Source organism: Ambystoma mexicanum, chromosome 6p (genome assembly GCF_040938575.1).
Source record: "Ambystoma mexicanum isolate Mex_15411 chromosome 6p, UKY_AmexF1_1, whole genome shotgun sequence".
Lineage (NCBI taxonomy): Eukaryota > Metazoa > Chordata > Amphibia > Caudata > Ambystomatidae > Ambystoma > Ambystoma mexicanum.
Window position 1 is genome coordinate 1,254,487,012 of NC_090935.1, and position 22,016 is coordinate 1,254,509,027.

At 44.4% G+C, this 22,016-nt stretch overlaps 1 protein-coding gene across 5 annotated transcripts in view; it reads right to left on the bottom strand.

Moving 5' to 3' along the window:
- Positions 1–22,016, bottom strand: part of VPS13A (vacuolar protein sorting 13 homolog A) — a 2,994,934-nt gene that overhangs the window by 2,804,859 nt on the left and 168,059 nt on the right. For all 5 annotated transcript variants that reach the window (XR_011280366.1, XR_011280367.1, XM_069625905.1 and 2 more), the window contains exon 4: positions 3,745–3,840. Coding sequence is in view for 3 of the 5 variants with exons in the window: in XM_069625905.1 (XP_069482006.1) it covers positions 3,745–3,840 (96 nt within the window). In the remaining 2 variants the exon portion in view is untranslated. The remainder of the gene's footprint in view (positions 1–3,744; positions 3,841–22,016) is intronic.

Below are 22,016 nucleotides of genomic sequence, written 5' to 3' on the forward strand. Positions count from 1 at the left end.
TCCTCAGCCTTCTTAGTACCGGTTGTGTCGGATATTTGGTGCACTTTCGAATGATCGTCTCTTCTTGAATCTGCTACGGTACGGATGCTAGTCCGGTGATAAGGAGGTTGGGTTCACCCTCTCGTCAACTGACGAGTTTATGCCTGCTCCTTTTCATGCCTTACATGTTCCTCCTAGCACCTGCATCTTTTCCTTCCTGCCCATCTCATCACTGCACATCTTCAGATGGCTGCAGGGCTGCTGACTGATCAGCTGACCTGGCAAAAGGGTGTTAAGACTTGAGTGCAACAGCCTTAGCAAAGTACACAAAGCAATGCATCACAATAGCCTGGGATTATGAAGGAACAAGCATGGTAAGAAGAGGGCAAAAGGCTTTAAGAAGATATAGGGAATTGCTTCTTAGAAGCAGTCACCAACATTCCAACTATGGATTAAATTCAGTGGGACATTGAGGAGATAACGATCATCTGAACCAAGTTAACAAAAGTCTTGGTTGCAGTGAAAAAAATTGTACCGATTAAGTAAAACGAAAAGGCAACAGGGTCCACACATAGCTACCCTACTTCCACATAAGGTGGTCAGTGACTTCAAAACCATGTATCCCACAGAAAACAGTCAGTCAATATATACACCGCCAATTGCCAGGTTCTTTAGAAAAATATACATATTTTAATTGGTATACATTTTCCCACAAAGTTTAAAAACAGTTAGGTTAGGTAGAGGCATGGAGGAAATCAATGAAACAAAATGGGGCGAAAGTGGTGGAGAAAGCGGAGATCAATTCCTGTGGTCCACAGTATGATATTATCTACATAATCAGTGTTCAAATACTGCCATGCATAGTTCTGCTAAAAGGCGATCATAAAGAGATTCACAAATAAAGGAGCAAATGTCTCCTATGATTGTGCTACATTAATTAAGTAGTCATTGACGAGAAATATGTTTTAGAGTCATAACCATCATCTCACACAGCATATCAGTAAGCTATAGAAAAGTCACAGAGTGGTTATTACAATCAACTAGCAACCAGAGTATGTCCGGCTCTGACGGGATCTACTGAGACATGATCAGACAGATGCAATACCTTAAACATTGCATATAGATGCATAGAATGCCTTCACATCAATGTGTCTGGGACAAACTCTGATTGCCAATTGATGTGTGAATGCCAAGTGAGAAGGTCCATGCCAAGTGTTCAATGGCATCTAATAGGATTGCAGAAAGAAGACATACCTTATTTGTGAGCAACCCAATCCTAGTGTTGAAAGCTCTAGAAGCTGGGTATTTGACAGCTTTGAAGATTTTGGAAAGATGTATAGTTCTGTACGAACATTCAACCAAACTTAACAGTCCTCGAGAGGTTCAAACATGTAATTTGTCGAGAAGTGCAGTCGCAATTTTCAGAAGTGGGATTTTTTTCAGGTGGATGCAATAGACATCTTGGTTACATAACTATCCAAGACCTTCATCTACGTAATTATTTTGGTCAGGATTATCATATTGCCTTTCTTAGTTTCTCGAATAACCAGTTCTTCAAATGCTCCAATGTAGACATGTCCAAGGAATATATAGGGATGCTGCAAGATACCTAGATCATGACATATTGGGTCAGAGGTGCCCCAGGGAGAACCTCTACACAAGTATGCTTTAAAACACAGAGAGGCATTTACAACAGCTATGATGAAACTTCTTTACTGTACAGCCAGAGCAAAAAAGAAAAGTCAAAAACACAAAGACACCCAATGTCATGCATGAAATCTTTATATCAATCCAAAGTCAGTTCCAGAGATAGATGGCTTCAAAATCACAAATAAGACAAGCCGAGGCAATGTTTGCGGCAATAAACCATGGTAAGGTCCCATTGTAGGGTACCAACCTATCAACCAGGAATGAAAATTACCTTAAAGGTGTAATTTTTCAAACTTGTGCTACCTTCAGATATGAACCCCTTTCTTCAAAAGCAAAGCAAGTCTTAACTTAACCAAAATTCGTTGATACTACTGTTCTGTTATCAAAGAGTTTCTTAAAGAGGTTGTAAAAATCATGTCACCTATTATCACCCTGAATGGAATTTTACCATCGCCTCAACCAAACAGAAGTCTAAGACTGCGAATTACAACTGCCCATATTTGCCAGCAACAGCCTTCTGTGGCTTGTGAAAAACGGGTGCTACTGGAGCACCAGTTGTCATAGGGCAGATGAGAGAAACTACCAAAGAACAACAATGAATTTGGTTGGAAAGGTGTGCATAGGGGGGGGTAAACAGCCAGCAGGGAACTGCATGGCAGTAAGTAGAATGTGGTACAGGAAATATGTTCATGGAAGTGCAGGCGGAGAGGACAACCAAGGGGTATGACTCTTGGGGTACGGGTATGTGTTTGGGAACATGGAACAAAGGGGTCAGGATGGTACATTACCATCACTTTGAGGTGAAGGCTTTATGAACAAGCAGCAGTTTAGTAATGGGCAGTGTGCCAATTACAAACATTAAAGCCTGATGTTGGACAATGTTACAGTATTCCTTTAGTGCAAGCACATACTGGCAAGTTTGAGTCTCTGTAAATAACCGCTTTCGTTCACACCATACTAAAGAAAGTTGTAATTTTGTTAGCATCTAAAAAAAAGACATTGCACCTCTGTCTTTTTGAATTTGGGAAGCAAGTAGAGGGGTCATGAATGAAACACAAAGCAGAAGCAATTACATAATGCTGAGAACCAATTCTGAGCATTGTCTCTCCAGGTTTGTGACCTTCCTTAATTTTGTGTCATCAGCTAATCTAGCTCCAACAAACTATATATAAAACGGGCAAAGCTGTGTAAACTGGCACACCATTAACCAAAAGCTCTATTAATTTCCACCGGTCATTGCCTGTAATTGTGCAATTTTTACCGAAACGCTAGATAAAGTTGGGAGGCCAAATAATAGATTGCGGAAAGCCACAGCATAGAAGATAAAGAAGCACTGTTATCCGCCTCTCTGCTCTGTACACCCGATCTCTGCCACCCAATAAATCCAGTAACTCGTGATAAAGTTGCCTGGGAAAAGATCGCCAGGGGGCGACATTGCCCCAAATTTGCACTCCCACGAAAATAAAGGACTTTCCCCAAATATTCTAGGACTGAAGTTAGAATAGTAATTAATATCTATCCTAGAATATGTGGGGCGACTTTTAGGAGTGAAGGGGGAACAAAAAAACACACCAAAAAAAAATCGCCTACTTGCCACCTTTTTTCCCCAGAGACCATTTTCACATAACAGAATATCCTGCTTTGGTTACCTAGCATATATCATAATATACAGCAATGTTGCATTCTCCTTGGTGCCAGATAATCAACCTTTCATTGAAGCAGACTAGGGTCCTGAAAGGGAATTAAATACAGGTCCTAGCAATAGGCTAATATCAGGAGGACTAAACCCGATAATGTTTTCCAGTCTTCAGCAGAGAATGCGCTGTGGTTTCATGGACATATAAACAATTTAGCATGAGAGACAAACTAAAGCAAGAGAGATTGCCAGGGGTGTTCTTGAATGCCCAAGTTAATTGGGGTTTGATCTCAGATTTTCTTAAATGCTACATGTGTAGAACTGTCACTTCTTTTACATTCAACTCAATTGTGAGCACATAGCTGGGTTTGGCTACAACTGCGATTAAAGCATCTCAGTAAAGACATTTCTCTTATAACATTAACAAGAACCATAACAAGTAAAAATAAAAATAAACTGTTCTTATTGTGTTCACTTACTGGCTACAGGAACAATGAGTAAATATACACCATCCAAAACGGCTTCAACAGGCTGCGTAAAGAGGTATTTCCATGGAATCTTGAGATCGAGTTTACCTAGACACGGAAAGAGAAGCAGGTCAGTCCAGTTGAGGGTGCAGAAAATGCAATACAAGCTTGTCTGCTAATTAAGTGGCTGTACGCATAGGTTTATAAGTTCATGGTACACAAAATAAACAAAGGCGAGCCAAAGGATGCAAACAACGTAAATACAGCATATTGTAAAGGAAGGGTTCCAGCGCTGTTTAAAGCACACAGCTCAGCAGGCTAGTCATCCAACACCAGCAATTGAAGTTACCGGTTCAAAGTATAAGAGTACAACGCCTGCCAGGAGGAAACCCTGATCCCAAGCGTATTCACCTAGTCTAGCTTTGCACAACTGGGCGGAGTAATAGTACAGATATCATATTGGATTATTACGTTTTGCACGATATTCACAAAATCACAAATATTTCACAATCAGCCTGGGCTTTCAAAACACACGAAACGAACTGTGCCTGCTCACAGGGCCTGGTGGTGGCTCTGATGGGATTCCACTACAGACAGGCGATTGTCAAAGTTTTCAGGATGACGGTAAGATCCTTGCCACCATTTTGCCTCCCTCACCCCAAGGAGGTGACAATGAAGATAGCAGCCGTAGAAACTGCCAGCAACGGTCAGAGCAAGAGGCTTTTGTTCCTCATACATAGATTTAACAACATCCCTTATACTTTTCAAATTCCAAACAAAATATCAAGAAAATAAACTAAATGATCATGTATGTGCTTTGCAGGTGAGGTAAAGTTGTAAAGTGTGAGCCTCAGTTTAATGATCAATACATTGGAATCCTGGCAAAAAGAACTACATGCATCAGAAGAATACAGTACTTCAATCGATGACTAGTGTGGTCCATGGATCCCAGCCACATTCGGATGAGTCTATATCTTCACCAGCCGAACACGTATGTCATACTGCCAGGAATTCTACAGACACGAGGAAGCTCCCAAGTGTTAAATACTTATTAGAAAGTGTTTGGGAATCAGATTTAGAGCAGTAAGCACTTCAGAACTTCTGATTTATTTCATTAAACGAAAATTATGTTTGTCCAAAATGTAACTGCACAAGAAAACGATGAAACTATAAAAAGGTATACAGGAAACTTGAGTTCCCTGTATACCATCCATGTTGTTGTGTTAATTTTTATGTGAAGGTTCAATGGACCAATTCATAATGACATTGGTAAATTCATATAAAATAGATATTTTTTAATTTTATAATTTCTGTACGTTTTCAGCTGTGGATGGGAGAATGGAAATTATACTGACCTGAAGATGTGGGAATAGGCTGAAGTTCTTAATCCCTGAATGCGTTAAAACACACAAACTGTACAGATTGCTGGAGTTACTTTGGGTCAGCCTAATTCTGAATTGCTCATGTACAAACATTAGTTTTGTTTAGTTTATTTGTATAGCACAGCCAAACCCTAGGGTAACTGGGCGCTTTAGCCTTAAGGAGCAACATGGGTTACAGAAAGTTGCACATACGAGAGACAGCAGAAGATGATACAGTACAATAAATAGCATGAATGACCAGGTTACAGAATGGTCCGTGATAAAAAGGGCATAGTCAATTTGTAGCGGGACCAGGTTACAGATTGGTCCATCGCAGTGGTGGCACATATTTAATGCAAGAATACAAGGATGCAAGATTTAGCTAAGAGCAGTTAACAGTCTATTGCTGGGTTATTAGCACTTCCTTCACCTTGGCTCTGAACGACCAGAACGAGGTGTCAGCTCTGATTATAATTGGTAGCACATTCCAGCATTTCGCTGATAACACGGGGAAACTTGCTCCCCCTGCCGTTTTCAGGTTGAACGGGATGTTAAGTTGGTGTAAGTATGGGGATCTAGTTGGTATGGTAGAGTTTTGTCTAGTAGATTTGTCTGATAAGTAACGTGGGGCTGTCAGATAGAGGCATTTGTGTGTGATGACAAGATGTCACGCCTACCCTTCCCCGTCCCCGTCCCTCAGCATCCACACGCCCCCCTTCAGTTCCCAGTCCCGCTCCCGCCCCGCATAGCTCCTCGGTCCCGCCCAATACCTGTGTCCCCTCCCAACAGCAGCGGGATGTCACGAGAGGCGGAGGAAGGCAGTACCCATTGCGTGTCTGGTCACGCTGGCGCTGTGGAACGCCGGTTTACAACGTTCGCGGCCGATGCAGAACGCCGCGCTCACTGGTCGGAACTTCCCGGTCACATGATCAAAAGCAACGTCGCTCGTCTGGGCTCGTGACATTGCAGATGCGATCACGTGACCTGTCGCGTGACCCGTCACGTGGCCAATCACGCAACCAATTAAGGAAGTAGCCAGTATAAAGAGCTGCCAGCACCACAGGACCAGGCTTCTCAGCTGTTGCTTTCGGCATTGAGTAGCGTTACATTCTTTGGTGGCTTTTCCTGGATGTTTAGACTTTGCTTACAGACTTTGGATTGTTTTTGGATTACCCTCTTGGATTTGGCGCATTGGAAACTTTTGATTACTTGGTTCATGAACTACTGCCTTGTCCCACGGATTGTTTTGGATTAACCCTTGAACTTTGGAACTCTGTGCACTTCACTTGGGAAGTCAAAAACCTCTTCCCTTAAGGTGCAAATAACATCACAGGTCTCTACAGGTACTGACTAATACCAGTCATCTTGCTGCTGTTGGGCTCACCGTTTCCTGACACCCATCATAGGGAGGGAGCACGAGGTGGGCTTTCCTTACTACATCATTACAGGCTACTCTGGTAGGTGTCATTTAGTTCCTTATACTAGAGAGTTGCTTACTGTCATAGTTGTGCAATATCCTCACTTGACTGCCTGTTCCTTTGCAGCTGCCTGGTTACCTGAGCCACCTGAGTTCCTGCTTCTGCACCGGTGGCCTCAATAACTGGCCTGGGATTGTCTTTGTTTACTCTCTCTGGCCGGTGCTTGGGGACGGAGGTATACATAGTCATCACGGTACCTCATCTGAAGATTTTGACACAAGAGCTCGTAATTTAATTCTCTCACGGATAGGGAGCCAGTGAGACTCCTTTCTGACGGTGGAGATGTGGGCCTTGCTGGGGAGATTAAGGGCGCATCTGAGGGCGTTGTTTTGGAGTATCTGAAGTCTGTTCAGGTTGTGGTTAGTGGAGCCAAGGAAGAGTGTTACAGTAGTCCAGTTTGGACAATATGAGGGCTCTAGCCAGTGTGATACAACTGTTGATGGATAAGAATGGTTTACATGCATTACTATGTTTATTAGTATAGGCTGTGGATGAGATGGTGGCGATAACTTGTTTTTTGAGTGAGAGAGTGCAGTCAAGATACACACCCAGCGTTTTGACTTCTTTTGACACTTTTATGATATTCCCATCAATGGTGAAGGATTGGTATCTAGTGTCGAGTTTGTTGAGACGAGCCTGGGAACCGACGATAAGTAGTTTGGTCTTGTCATCATTTAAGGAGGGGCTATGGGTGGCCATCCATGCTTGGATTTCAAGGTAGATCTCGTTTAGTTTTGCAACATCGTCCTCATAGCTTCCCCGTGAGTGCGAAGAGGACCTACGTGCCGTCAGCATAGTTTGTATATGAGACACCCAGATCATCAAGGCGGTCGAAGAGGAGCTCCGTGAAGATATTGTAAATCGTAGGTGAGATACAAGATCCTTGGGGGACTCAACATTGGATTGGGACAGGGTCCGCCGCAGTGCCACCTGAAGGGGCGAAGACCCTGGTTGTTCTGTCCGATCCGAAGGACCGAATCCAATTGGTGGCATTCTGGGAGAATGCAGCAGCCGAAGAGAGGTGTTTGGTGAGTATTTGGTGGTCGACTAGGTCGAAGGCTGCAGACAGATCCAACAAGAGCAGAATGGCCAGATTGCCCTCGTCTTGGCTTCATCCATTTGGATTTTTAGGTCCAGGAGGGCAGTTTCAGTCCCATGCCTGGGTCTAAAGCCAGATTGTCGCAGACCTAGAAGGTTGTAGTCTTCCAAATGTCGTTGTATTTGGAGGTATGCTACTCTGTCTAGTATATTTTTAAAAGAAAGGGGACGGTCGTGATGGGCCTATAGTTCGTTGGTGTGCTAGGGTCTAGGTTTTTTTTTTTTTTTTTTTAGAAGAGGTAGGTCCCATGCCTCTTTGAGGTTATTCGGGACTACGGAATTCTTGAACGAGGAGTTGATCAAGGTGGTGATAAAGGGTGCTAGGTCTTTAGCCCCATCCTTGATAACTGAGGCAGGACATAGGTCGCCTAGACAATTAGATGGTTTTGGCCGACAATTCGGTTGATTACTTAGTCCTCTGTGACTGGTGAGAAGTGGAAGAGGGGGCAGTCAGGATGGGGAGAGATATGTGTGTAGCTAGTGTGATCTTTAGCGGCGAGGTTAGCTTTTTTTGACTCTATTTTGGCTTGCAGGAGAGCTATTTTATTAGAGAGAGCTTGTTGGATGGTGTTGCACCAAACTCTGTCCTTGACGCAGTCATCATTGGGCGGCACAGGCTATTCCAATTCCCTTAGGATAGAGAATAGCTCTTTCGTGCCAGATTTGGCGTAGTGGATTCTAGTATTGAAAATCTCTTTTTTGGTTAGTATTAGTAAAGTATGGACGTTCTATATCCCTCATTGATTGAGGTTGTGCAATTTAAGAGGTATCAACTCATGAATGCTGTGAGGTCAAGCACCCCCTTACTGTCCAAAATACGTTTCTACAAATTGAACTGAATTATCACATATACGTCAACTATTACATTTGTAATGTGCAGTTATTAATTCTACATGCAAATAACAATAAATAGAAGAAATAATTTATGGGGAGAGAAAAATGTGTGTGGTTTTTGGAACGCCTAATGTGCTCTACCTTGGAGAGATCTTGGTAGACTAAATGACATGCTACTAGTCCCTTTCTCTCAGCAGGAGAAGAAAGATTTAGAGCATTTTAGGGCACCATGTTAAACTTCACACTTCATTTTGTGGCTTGAGCATGGTCAATGAACCCTTGCATGTTTATTCTGCCAATCTCTTTTCCTAGACTAGCTCCCGGAACCAGTCAAATGAGCTTGGCCCATTATAGAAACTTGTTATTAAAGTGAGTATGTACGTCTCCATTAACAGTTCCCTCCGCCTGCTCGCTGCTGTCATTTTGCATGTGTTGCTTGTTGTTTGTAGTAAATAAAATGTTTTTAAAAAGTAATTCAGGAACATTCGATGTACAAATGTCTTGGTAACTAAATGCATTTTCACGCTCTAAGCCGAGGTAATACCACCTTCTTCGTTCTCTGTGAAAGTGGGAGACATTAATATTTTCTGCAATTTTGCTACACACTGATCAAAAAGGCAATGGGCCTCATACGTTTGCTGGTCCAGTAACTACGGGACCGGTAAGCTTGCCGGTACCGTAGTTACCGGACCGGCAAACTACGAGTTCTGCTCGTGGGTGCCTTTTCACCCGCCAGGTTTGACCTGGCGGGTGGACCGGCACCAGCGAGCAGACCATGTTGGATGCACCGGCACCATTCAGAATGGGCAACACAGGGACGGCTACCACCAGAGTCATAATGAGGCCCAATGTACCAAAGTGTTGTTACATCGGCACAAGAGCACTTTTCTTTTTTACCACACACATCACAATGAGCCTTGGAAAAGGCAAGAACAGAGGGTGTTCACATAGTCATGTTTTAAGTTGACCAGGGTGCCAAATCCCAAAAAGAAGAGTTCACAATGAAGGGAGGAAAGGTTCTGGGTTGTTGGAGGAAACAAATAATCCCTTTGTTATTAAGTTGATGCTAGTACGCATGCTGGAGTTGGCATCCAAGGAGAAGCCAAAGAGTTTGCCAGAAGGGAAGTAAGGAAAGTGTCCATTGAAGAATCTGGGTGGTAAGCAGAGCTGGGGGAGTGGAGCATGTAAAGCAGGACTATGAGGAGTCCATTGCACTTGGCCTGGTTGTGCTCTAGTTCTTTTTCTCCAATAGACATCTCAATGTTTGCCAAGCTGTTGGCTGTTTGAGTGTAGCTGGGGGGCTGGTGCCTAATATCTGGGTGGTGGAGGGGCATGACTGGAAGGTCAGACCCATTTCATTGAGATAGCAGCAGGCAAATAACAGGCAATATGTTAATAAACGGCAGCATTGGCAGATATCTGGATAACGCTTTTAATTGCTTGCTTGCTCGTGTTCAAAGTGGAATGAGCTGCACTAGACCAGCACTGGGTGTAGTTCCGTTGCGGACTGCAGCCTTTCAACTAGAGCATGATGAGAGATTGGTTAAAATGCAGGGAACAAGCCATGGATCAGGGGGCTCCATGTCCGGTTCTCAAGAGTAGAGTAAATCCACTACAGATTTTCAGGGTATATGCACAAAAAGGATTTAAATGCAGTGAGCTCCATTCACAAATATTTGCACTGGAGAAAACCAGGAGATGCCCTGGGTATCTCAGAATAGTCTCTGCTACATAATACTGGATTCACAAAGCCGAGAATTAGAGCAAATCCGGAGCGGGCAAGGGGATCTCAGAGTTGCACACGAGCAACCATTTGTACAAGCATCTCAGAGGCTCCTAGCAGCTCCAAGTTTAAGCTTTGTAAAAAAGGTATAAGGAAGCAGGAGCAAATCGGAGATACTCAGGGCATCTCTTGATTTGTTCCAGTGCAGATCTGTGTGAATTGGGCCCAGTGAATCTAAATCCAAGTTATTTTCATTGTCAGCAAATATCCTGAAAACCTGTGTCATTGGGGCTGTATGTGACCATTGGAAGCTGGATTGCCACTCGTCGAGCATATGGTGTGTTTGGAGTAATTGTTGTAGCCGAGCAACTTGAGATCTATGGAACAGTAATTTGCAACTGCTAGTTTTTCATCGATGTGACCGGGTTAGGGAACTAGCCCTATCCCAGATGCAGGATGTGAGAGTTGGGCGGCCCAGTCACTGAACCCCCTCAAGTTCAATGTAAATGTGGATATCACTTGGTCACATGATGCCTCCCACTACCTTTCCTGGTTTTAGTTCTCATCTCTTTCAGGACTTCAACTCCCCGAATGTAACTGAGTAACCAAGAAAACCCGGACCAGGGAAATGGAATCAAGAACTAAAAGAACTTTGACCGGGCTTTTCCTTGTACAACAGAAATTAGACAGTCAACAACCAACCCCAGCCAAACCCCAGGTGAGCAGGAGGGGGGAGGGGGGGATCTAGGAGTGAGGAGAGACTGCACGGTAGCAGGAAAGACACAGAAACCCTCCCCAAATCAAACTGGAAACAAACACACCAACACTTGAGGAAGCTGCATGGAAAACGACCGAGCAGCCCGAGCACCTGGCTGCAAACAAACAGGCACTGGAAAAGGGGCAGGGCTAACAGGGTTCCTAAAGCTTTTTAACTGTGTAACACAGTCGCAGGGAAAGACCAGTTTTAGACTTGCCGACAGTCAGATGAAAGTTGGAGCGAATAGAGAGGGGGCGGCAATCAGAATTTGGATGAGGGGACTATAAAAAGTGAAGTAAAGAAGTGCAGAACGTGGGTTGCAGGGTTGAAGTCAGGACCGAGAGACTTTGGGGGGGAATGGGGGACTGAACATGCAGCAGTTTCTCAAGAGTTGAAGCAGAGGCAGGTCAAGTATTGAAAGTGAGGGAGAGTGGTACCAGTTGTATGTATTATAACATTAGGGTATGTGTGTAAAAGGTGAGGTGAAAGGAGAGTGAAGCTGGGGAGAGAAAGAGGGGGAAAGTGTAAGGGGATAAGAGTGAGAGAGCGAGTGCATGGGAGGAGTGTGGAGGGAGTGCAAGGCGGTAGTGGAAGTAGTGATGAGGGCAGAGTGAAGCAGGAGGGTGTAGTTGGAAGAGATAGGCAGATAGATTGTGTCAAGACTATGGTATAGAGGCATAGATAAGAGGTTGTGTGTTGTAGGGGGAAGGTTTGTATAGAGCTGAGAAGAATGGTGTGTAGAAAGGTGAGGAGAAGGGTGTTGGGATAGAGTGATATTAGTAGAGAAGGGTGAGCAGGGCACTTTGTCCCTAGAAGGGTGAGCACGGCACCATATGCCAGAGTAGGGAAGGGAGATGAACAGAGATTGAAGGGTTGGTGACAGTAGTTGGGTGAGGAAGGGTGTTGGGAGTAGCCGTGGAGAGGAATGAGGGAGGGAGGGGTAGGAAGATGGGGGGTAAGGGAGTGATGGAACAGACCAGGGTGTCTGTTGCCGGCACTACCAAGACAATATTGTTATCCTGGAAATCTGGGGAAAGGTTAGGGTAACCTTAGAAAGTCCTTGAAGGTACTGTCTGTGGATATACAGGTCCTGCAAATAGCCCCTCCATGCATTTAAGCATCAGGTGGGTCCCTGGATTTTAACATGCATTGATTCAATGGCTCAGCACAAGTAGGAGGCAAAGGACAAACTCATAACCACGCGCAGTCAGTGAGCACATTAGCAGCGACATGCATTAATGGACCAATCAATGACTGTAGCTATGGTTAACTTGGTCTTTCCTTGGGATGAGAATTTATTGGGATGTATAACTTGGCCGCTGTTTGACACATCTTCACAACACTTTCCAAAAAAAACAGACCAGACAGATTTTTTGGGGAAGTTTTGAGAAGCTTTGTCAATGGTTTGGGGAAATTAGATACAGGGGCCCCAAAACGTACTTGTCCCCATTACTCTCTCATATACAAGGGTGGATGATCCCAAAAAGCGTGGTTAGGAAAATCTGGCACAACGCAGTTCTTGTAAATCTGCACAAAAGTGGTCACAATTCAACTAGACATAGCTGGGCAGAGCCAGCAGATAATCAAGACATGCGATTGGCTGAAGCCAGGCAAAAATGTGTGCCTGCAAACCATCTTGGATTCAGATCCTGCACTGAACAAGACACTTGAAAGGGCACATTGCTGCCCCTTGGAAAGGGCACTTTCATTCTAAAGAGGGGTGGAACAGGCAGTTTTAAGAAGAAAGAAAAGACACAATTAGGATGCAGTATTTGCAGACATGGGGGCGAATCTCCAATCCTGAGGGGGGGGTGCTATGCATATTTTTGCATCCCCTGACAAACTTAGTGACATTTAACCAAATAATACACATTTTGGAAGGGTAATACATTATTCCTATTGGATGGAATTGCATTAAACTATCCAGAATGCAAATCAAACCTACTTTAAATATTTGGGAGGGGGTGTCATGGGTGTGGGATGGGTCCCAAAAGAAAGTTTCAGCCAGCTGCAAGTTAAGGTAAACAGAAAGCATTTCTAATACAATTTCCCATGGGGAAATAGTGTATAAATGTAGCGCAAAAACCCTGAATGATGATTATCAAACTAGGAAGAGACTTTGGTAGGTAAGTTTACTGTACCCAGAGCATTATTGAATGTCATGCCCCCGGCATAATGTATATTGGGTATGGAGACGTTGGAGGAGGGGGCATGACCAAAGGAAATGTTCTATACAAAATCGTCACTAGCCAAAGTCACAGGCTGCGGAGTGTGGCCACATTTGGTGTCTTATGAGTGCTAAGGGAAAGAGCAAAAGGCAAAGCCGCAGTCAAAAGCGTCCACCACCAGGGTTTTCATTTTCAATCTGTGAGAAAAAAAAAAAGGAGATTTAGAGGGACGGCTGAGGGTTCGGAAGGGAAGAGATTGGGGGTGAGGCTCCGGGTGGGGAGTGTTTGTTATGCACAAGCCCTACGTAAATGTTGTAGGGTGAATATTGTGATGGGTTTTAAGTGTCAACAATAAGAATGCCGATTATCGCAACTATTCCCAAGGAAAATGGTGCATGGAGTGTGTAGATCCCGAGATGGACTCGAGCAAACCACGTAGGTAAGAAAATTCTAATTCTCTGGATGCGTCTTGTTTTGGTTCCTGGTCTAATTCCCACTCTTTTTTACACCCTCATAAACGGGCCCACCATTTACTCTCATTCATATTTGTGATATTATACAGGCACCCTTTGGGAGAATGCTTCTACCACCTGTAAATGTGTTATTGTAAGCCATTTCCGGTCAAAATTGACGTCCTCGTTCTTCAGATAAATACAAATACTCTGGGAACCCTCCTCTCGCAGTAGGGAGGGTGTGGCCCCGAGCAAATGGAAGTACGGCTGAGGTGTTGGGAAGAGGGGTTGCAATGGCCGGCAACAGATAGACTTGTAAAACATGGTTAAAATAATTGCCAATTTTTCAGAGATGACTTGAAAAGTACACAAATAAACCAACCACCTGACAATATATACATTGTTATGGCAACATACTGGGAACATACTGGGAAAAGAGGAAATATTAATGTAGCTTTATTTTTACCCATCCTAAATGGAAGCTTACAAATACCAGTATGCAACGTTTTGTGGGCCTAAAAGTATCTGCTCTGGGTTTTACAAGCATAAAAGTCCCACGATAAAGAATTAATGATTGGTCACCGGCTTCCAGTTATCGTTGCACATAGCGTATCACCCAACATTCACACTTCCTGAAGGACATCACACCAACAAATGTTTAGCCGTGGCAGTTTCACTTTTGTGAATCAGCCCAGCAAGAAAATGAGGTGGTTTGTCCAACCGGGTAAATGTAAGGCACATACAACTGAACAGATGAGAAGCACGCTAAACATATTAAGAATACGTAGATCATGCTTCATCTGCGTGAAGAAACAGCACAGTGATATTGAGTCTTACTGGCCAACACATGACATACCAGCCTCCACCCGAGCACTAAAAAGCAAACATTTACTGCGCCAGGCTTGGCCCCGCCCACTTACCCGGACGAGCATATTTAATAGTCATTAGTCGTGTACTCTGTTGTTGGGTATTGTCCCATCTATTTGCATCTGGATAGCTGGTTTCTTTTTGGCATACTCCCCAAAAAGGACGCCATTTCTTGCGGAGATGTTCAGTAATAATTACAAACAAATACATTATAGAACCGCAACAACTTTGAAATAGGCGTGCTTCTTAAACACACCGATATCAACTCTTGCTCTTTCGTATTGCGCTTTACAGTCTGTGGAGATAACCAGTCTGTTCCTCTGGTCTGTATCCAGAAACAGGAAGCCCTTACACACGGCTGTTGGTTTTTATTATCTGCTGTACATAAATATTAGAAACGATAAACATGCAATTGACAGCCCGACAGTTTTCTCGTTTTTATTTTTGGAGAGACAATGTATAGTCCAATGCAAGCGTTACCAAATTGTACAATAGTCGGTGCACAAGTGTTCAGGTCATGGGGACACCAAAACTCGATGCACATACCGCAGACAGAGCAGCAGACAGAGCAGCAGATGTGCCCGGCCATAAATAACAACCAAATAGCACAAGAAAGCACGTCCGGCAAGCAGGCACTAGGGCAAGGCCCGAAACAAAAACACTAAATGCTAGTGTCAGACATTTTCTTTGGTCAAAGTGAGCCACTTTTTTTGGCCCATGTGCAGTGGCGTCGCCAGGAATCAGATTTAGGAGGGAGGGGCACAGAGGGGGCCAAAGACACAAGTAGGGGGGTGACAAAAGTAGGGGGGGACAGACAAAAGTAGGGGGGGCGCCTATGAAAGGTAATGTGTGATGTCACAAGCACTCCTGCAGATAGGCCTTTGTGCACACCAACAACCCACACCCCACTGCACTTCCCCTCCCATCAGAAGGCAGGCACGAAACAATTCAGTGACTAATGGCCCATCATTGGCAGTTTCATGGCTACGTTCTGATGGGAGGGGCTGCAAACTGCTCCATCTCTACTAGCTTGGAGATAAAATGAGTATTTGCCGTTTGATGTGTAGACATTTACCTCAGTGACTGTTACAAATAACACCACGAACAGAGAACACAGTCACTTCTCGCCTTAGGTGGGGGGGGGGGCACAGGATTTCAGAGGGTGGGGCACTGGCCCCCAGAGCCCCCCTAGCAACACCACTGCCCATGTGGGCCAGTGTTCTGTCCCCAAGCGCATCCCTGTTCAACACATCACATGACACATCAATGCAATGCAGCTTCAACCTTTGGCAAAGACTGCCATTTATTTAATCCTGCCCTGCCCTCATCCCTGACCTGAATGGATCACTATGCATTCCCATCGCGTGTCCATGACGGTGGATGTCACATCTCCCCCAAAAATAACAATCTCCAACCTCATTTCTTCGATCCATCTTCTGAGTCTTTTCATGGTCCGGCAGCGTCATCCATCAAGCGCTCGACAATCCCTTCTGTTGCTGACTCTTCTTCATCTTTTTTTTATTATTATTTATTTGTTTTTGGTTTTAAAAGAAAAACCTTTACAAAAGAATAGTGCATTTCCTTAGATAAAATTACAATAGGTTCTCGGAAACCAGGGAATAACTAGAATAACTGGGAGGCCAAAGAATGTCAACCAGGAAGCTCAGTAGGCTGTGTCATCTTTTGATACTTTGTTAGTATAGTAAGTTTCTCTGAAACTTTTACTATCGCTGCAGTGAGCATGATTTCCTGGCCGGAGATCAGTCTGTTCCAGAATGCATCTTGATTTAGACTCTCTTCTCTGCTGACAAATCTCCTTGTGGCCCATGTGCCTTCGCACTCCAGCAGTAGATGTTTCAAGGTTTGGAGGTTCGAAGCTTTACAGATTTCGCAGAATTTTATTGCCTTCTCTCCCTGGTTTCTTTGAGCCAATATTTCTCCTGTGTAGGCTAGGTTCAGACGCAGTCTGAGAAAGCGGTTTCTTATCTCACGATCTGGGAATTTTTCCAGGTAACGTGGCATGGTTCCAAGTTTCCTGTCTACTATCAAGAAGGAGTTCAGTGTTTTTAGGTTTCTGACTCTTGTGATTGTGTCGATCCAGTCAGCCATTTTTAGTATTTTTTTTACTTTCAAGGGGTTTTGTAGAAGGATTTCTGTTGGTAAATCAAGCTTATGCAGGATCTGTCCAATCTTTTCTTCTAGGCTCGATAGCTGGTTTGATTTTGCTTTCTTTAGATGTTGGTTTATATAAAAAAAAAGAGTGGCCTTACTGGCGGACTCTTCTTCATCTCTGGTCTATCCAGACTCCTCTCTTCCTACTATCTCGTAGTCACTGTTGGCTTCTGGTTCTTCTTGACATTCATCTTTCACTATTCGGAAGAAGGAGGCGTTTCGAGTTACACGTCTGTGATCATGGATCCGTTTCTTTCTCTCGGTTATTCTTGGCGGTTGCGGGTAGAAAGGTGGCATGTCCTTGTGAGTTGCAGCCTGTTTCTCAATGACGCTTTCCCTCAGTTGAAAGTCAGATGTGTGTGCTTTCCAGCGGGCGTTGGCGTACTCTTTCATTATCAACTTCGCTGTGTCGTCTCTCACCATTACTTCATGGTCTTGCATGCTCATGGCCTTCCGGATATCGTGGGGGAAGTCTTGTGCAGATAGGACGGCTGAGCATCAGTTCAGCGGGGCATACTCCTGTGGAGCTTTGCGGTGTGTTGCGATAGTCCTGCAAGAGCTGCTAAAGTGCTTGTTGCAGTGGTTTATTTGTGATGTTCGCCACCCTCAATGACCTCTTAGAATTTGCCACACAGCTTTCTACTGTGCCATTGGCCTGGGGCCAGAGGGGTCACCTTCCTGTGGTGGAAACCATTGTACTGGGCAAAGTTTCTGAAGTGGAAACTGGTGAAGGGGGGTCAGTTATCAGATTCCACCATCTTGGGATGCCATATCATGAAAACATTCTGCTCAGTGCTGGTATTACAGCTGTGGTTGCGATGGATTGCAGGATCTCCACTTTGGGAAATCGGGGGTGTTCGCAGAGAGCAACTAGGATTTATTCCCCAGTCCGTAGGGGTTCCGGAGAAGTCGATGTGATCTCTTTCCACACCTGGTCCGGCAGTGGTGTGGTCTACAGTGGCTCCGAGATTGTGTGTGGTTGGAGGCTGAGGAATACGTGGCATGACTTCAGCGTGTTTTCGGTCAGGTTGTCAATGCCAGGGAACCATACTTTCTTCCTTAGCTGTCTATTCGTTGATACAATCCCGCAATGGCCTTCATGCGCTAAGTGCTAAGGTCTGCCTCAATGCCAGTAAGACCGAGATCCTCCTCATTGGGACGCCTACTCTCAGTTTCCCTCCCATTCTCTGGCCGCCCTTGTGAGTGCCCTCCCTTCACCTTCACCTTCCTGTGGGGAAATCTTCGACTCTTCTCTCTCTTTCTTCCCTCACATCAAGGGCCTTGCCAAGAAGGCCAACTTTCTGCTCCACTTCCTCAGAGTCATTCTCCCTTTCCTTACCTTTCCCCAGAAGCTCAATGTCTCCAGAGCTCTGGTTCTCTCTAACCTGGACTACTGCAAAAGCCTCTTCCTCAATCTGCCTCTTTCCTCCCATCGCCCTCTTCAGCTTATCCAGAATAGGGCTGCAAGACATATCCTTGGCCTCAAGCACAAGGACCGCAACTCTCTGCCCTAAAATCTCCACACTGGCTCCCGGTGGGAGCAAGGATCAAATTCAAGAACCTCTACATCACCCACAAGGCTTTCTGGGGCCTAGGACCACGCTACATCCAAAGTTCTCTCCGTAAATACCTCCATGGTAGAGTCTTTCGGTCCTCTAGTTCCAACTCTCTGCAGAGAAGATGTTTTACCAAGCGGAGAGTGAGAGGTAGATCTCTTTCTTCAGTTGGAGCCTGCCTCCCTCCCCCTCTAACACTTTAGCAAGACCTCCTTAAGTTCCAGAAGCTTCTCAAGACTTTCCTTTTCTTCTCCTCCTTCACTCTCGCCCTCTCGTGTTAATGTCCCCCTGCAGCTGGTACTGGTGCCTGGACCCTTATGAGTCGTACAGGGACCAGGCCCTCCTCGACCAGTCCACCCCAACCAGCACTTGCCCCGGCCACCCTTCCCCCGACTAGCCTAATCTGTTCCATCCCCCCCTGCACTAGCTGACCCTTACCCCTGGTTTCCCCCTGGCAGTTGCCCTCTGTGGGCTTCCCCTGCCCTTGCCCCCACTCCACCCGCACGCCCCATACCCCTCCCTTTGTCCAAACCCTACCACCCGGACATCCCCCACCCCTGCACTTATTGTTTCACTGCATTTGCATGATACGAATGCAACGAGGCCTAGAAGAACTGTTATTGTTTTTTGTGTGTTCTCTCCTCTGTCCACCCCCTTTTTTTGCCTTTTGACACCTTGAAACACTTGTGTACAGGTGCCATACAAATATCCAATAAATAAATGTAGTAATATGTATACTTTTGTATAGGATTAGTGGTGTTTAAATGTTTTTATGAGACTATTGTTCGATGTAGTAGGACATGCTCGAGGTTGCCTTCCATCTTCCTCTTCCATGAATGCTGCTTCCTTTCCCAGCATAATTCAGCCCCTGAATGTATACCTTATGGGGGGTGTGGAGTGGGCATTCTTCCACAACTCCCTTCCTTATGCTGGAACCTTGTCACTTTTTACTGCTGAAAGCATTCCGGATGCATCACAAGGACCTTACCTCCTGAAGACCGTCATGCAATTCTTTATCTGGACTCTGACCAATGACCTCAGAGGCCTTTACAGTAGGAACGATCACTGCAATTTGCTATAGACATCACTCTTTCACTCAGGCCTAGCTCTAACCCTCCATTCTAGAGTGCCATCCTTTCAATGTCCCTGAATCCTTAGGGCAAGGCAGTAGTTGGGACAGCCTTGCATTTATTTTGTATAAAGAGTGCACAGAGAGTGTGACTGCGACTGCCGGTCCTGCTTTCACCTTGCCTCCAGAAAATCATGTCGAATCAATCCACTTCCCTTATAACATCCAGGGTACTTTCTTCACTCCTCAAGACCCTAAAGTGGACTTCAAAGTGGACTTACTGAACTTTATTTCTCGATTTATGTGCGAATATCCATTTTAAATCTGATCTTTTGAACAGCCACACCCACATCACATGATTTCCTATAAAATAACGTGAGCGCGCACGCACCTGCAAAGAGTGCTTGGAGAGAGTCTGACTGCTGATCCGCAGGGTTGCAGAGTCATAATCTACTTCACTCCTCCATTGAAATTGTACAGGTAACAAGACTCCTTGCAATGTATATCTATCTCTTGTGTTAGTGGCGTTGCTGAGACATAATTGCTAAGGCACGAGTGATCTACCGCCTGACTTCCGGTATGCCTGACCAGGCCCATCAGGCTCTGATCACAATAACCAAGCAAGCTACTATATTGCTGCGACTGCCGGCGCGAGTGTTACACCTGCATGCCCAATTACTTCCACGAAGTATGAATGCTAATACCGATAATCAAAGCTACTTAGCATCAAAACTTGAAGCAAGTCTGCCCCAATCCTTAAACCTGCTATTTTCGTCATCCCAGTTCTAACTGTAGCAGCCCCTGGAACAAGCTCATTATCAGACCTGAGCTCTATTTTGACACCTACAGTGTCTGATCTTAAAAAGGAGAAAAACATACATTTACGGCTGAAGATCAATCAAATATCAGAAGGGCCTGGGAATCTTCAAGCATATGCACTTATACATGAAATAGACTTCAACGATTCCACCCCTATACTCAGATTGTTAAGGGTGATGCCATGAGTGCTCCATCGCACTAAGATCAAATTCCATCTGGAATTGCACAAAGACACATACTAAATAATCCTATTCAATACACCCAAATCCCAATCGCCCGTACTTCACCTATATGTAATTGTTCCGCTTACCAATGCACAAAGCCTCACATTTCACCCATACATAACTCTTTGGCTCACCAATCCGCAGCTGATCAGCCATAAAGATTGTCGTAATCTCCCATTCTCAACACTAAGGAAGGATCTGTTCACAATGCAACAATTTCTGAGTCAGAATCGCCCCCAATTGCTTCTTTCACAAAGCCAATCCCAAGACCGTCTTTTGGATTTCCCCAACCGTCCAAACTTGCAATAGATACAACACTTGCAGCTATTAATGCAAGCATATTTAGCCTAATAAAGCTTTATGAAACTATCGATCAGAAGGCGGTCCTACATAACACACTACTACAATACCTAGCACCCAAAGTGGATTGGGTAGCTTGGAAAATGTCGACTGAACTGAAACCAACAGATTCGAGCCGCCAAGTCGACCGTAATAATACAACTGAACTTGCACTTACCATAGAGACGATGCCGGAATGTGAGATGGAGAATAATATGTTAACTGAAATGTTGTCAACTAACTCGGTTTTACTACTGACTCCTCCTCTACCATCCCCACCGCCTAAGTTTGATGAAGAGCTTGATGTGGCATGTAACAATGATGATAAACCTCTATTATACGAGGTGTTTAGAGCAAAACAACAAAAATTGAGAAAAAGAAACAGCAAAAAAAAAAATGAACAAAATGTGTCTCTATACTAGAAAATAATTTGCAAGAAAAATGATCATTCTAGAAAACAACCAGCAGCACAACCACCTGCTGTTTTTCCTCCTTCGATACCTCTGGCATCGTCTCAAGGTAAGACTGCTGTGTATAATGAGCATGCAGTTGATAATAATAACAGACTGTACAGCGAACTCAGCTCAAGACCAACCGGTAATTAATATGGCCAACAATGAACTCATGAATGTCTCTGTATACTCTACATCGTCATTGCCTGTAACCGAAATTGTACATCAGAGTTTGCGCGGTGAACAATGTATTTCAGATGCAACGACACAAGTCTTTTGTGTTAACTTAGATGTTAAACCTCCACCTTTCCAAATGTTAGATCAAAAGCGTATGTACTCTATACAAAAAGATGCATCTCACCAACATGCAGTAGAGATTACCTCGAAATCTCCCTCTTTAGAACCAACTATACATGAAATTTAATCTGCACACATAGAAGCATCCCTCCAACCATCCATCATTACCTAATTCTCTAGAACCGCTTATGCTGACCAATAAATTATTAGCAATTACGATGCTCGACAGACTCTACTCGGATCCATTTCCTAACAGATCCACTCTGCTAGCAATTCTACACTCCGTCCAAGGGCTTGAGCATATCGAAATTGGTGACACTGCGGCAGTGAAATAGCCTGATCCAGTAAACTTGAACCGAGTTGAGCTAAACGTTCCATCCAAAATTATCAAGAACATTGTATGGCAAAAAAGATTCATGCTGCAAGAATACAGGTTACTCCTAGAAGCCTCAAATCCTCTGCCACCACCAAAAGGCATAGAATCACAACATCCTCAATCTCAGTTGTCACAACTTGATAACAAGCATTTCGGACCAAGTTGTTGTAATTGCCAAAATGTAGAGCAACTAAACCGTCATGATCCAACCGGCCCAAGACAGCCAAAATCCAGATGTTTGT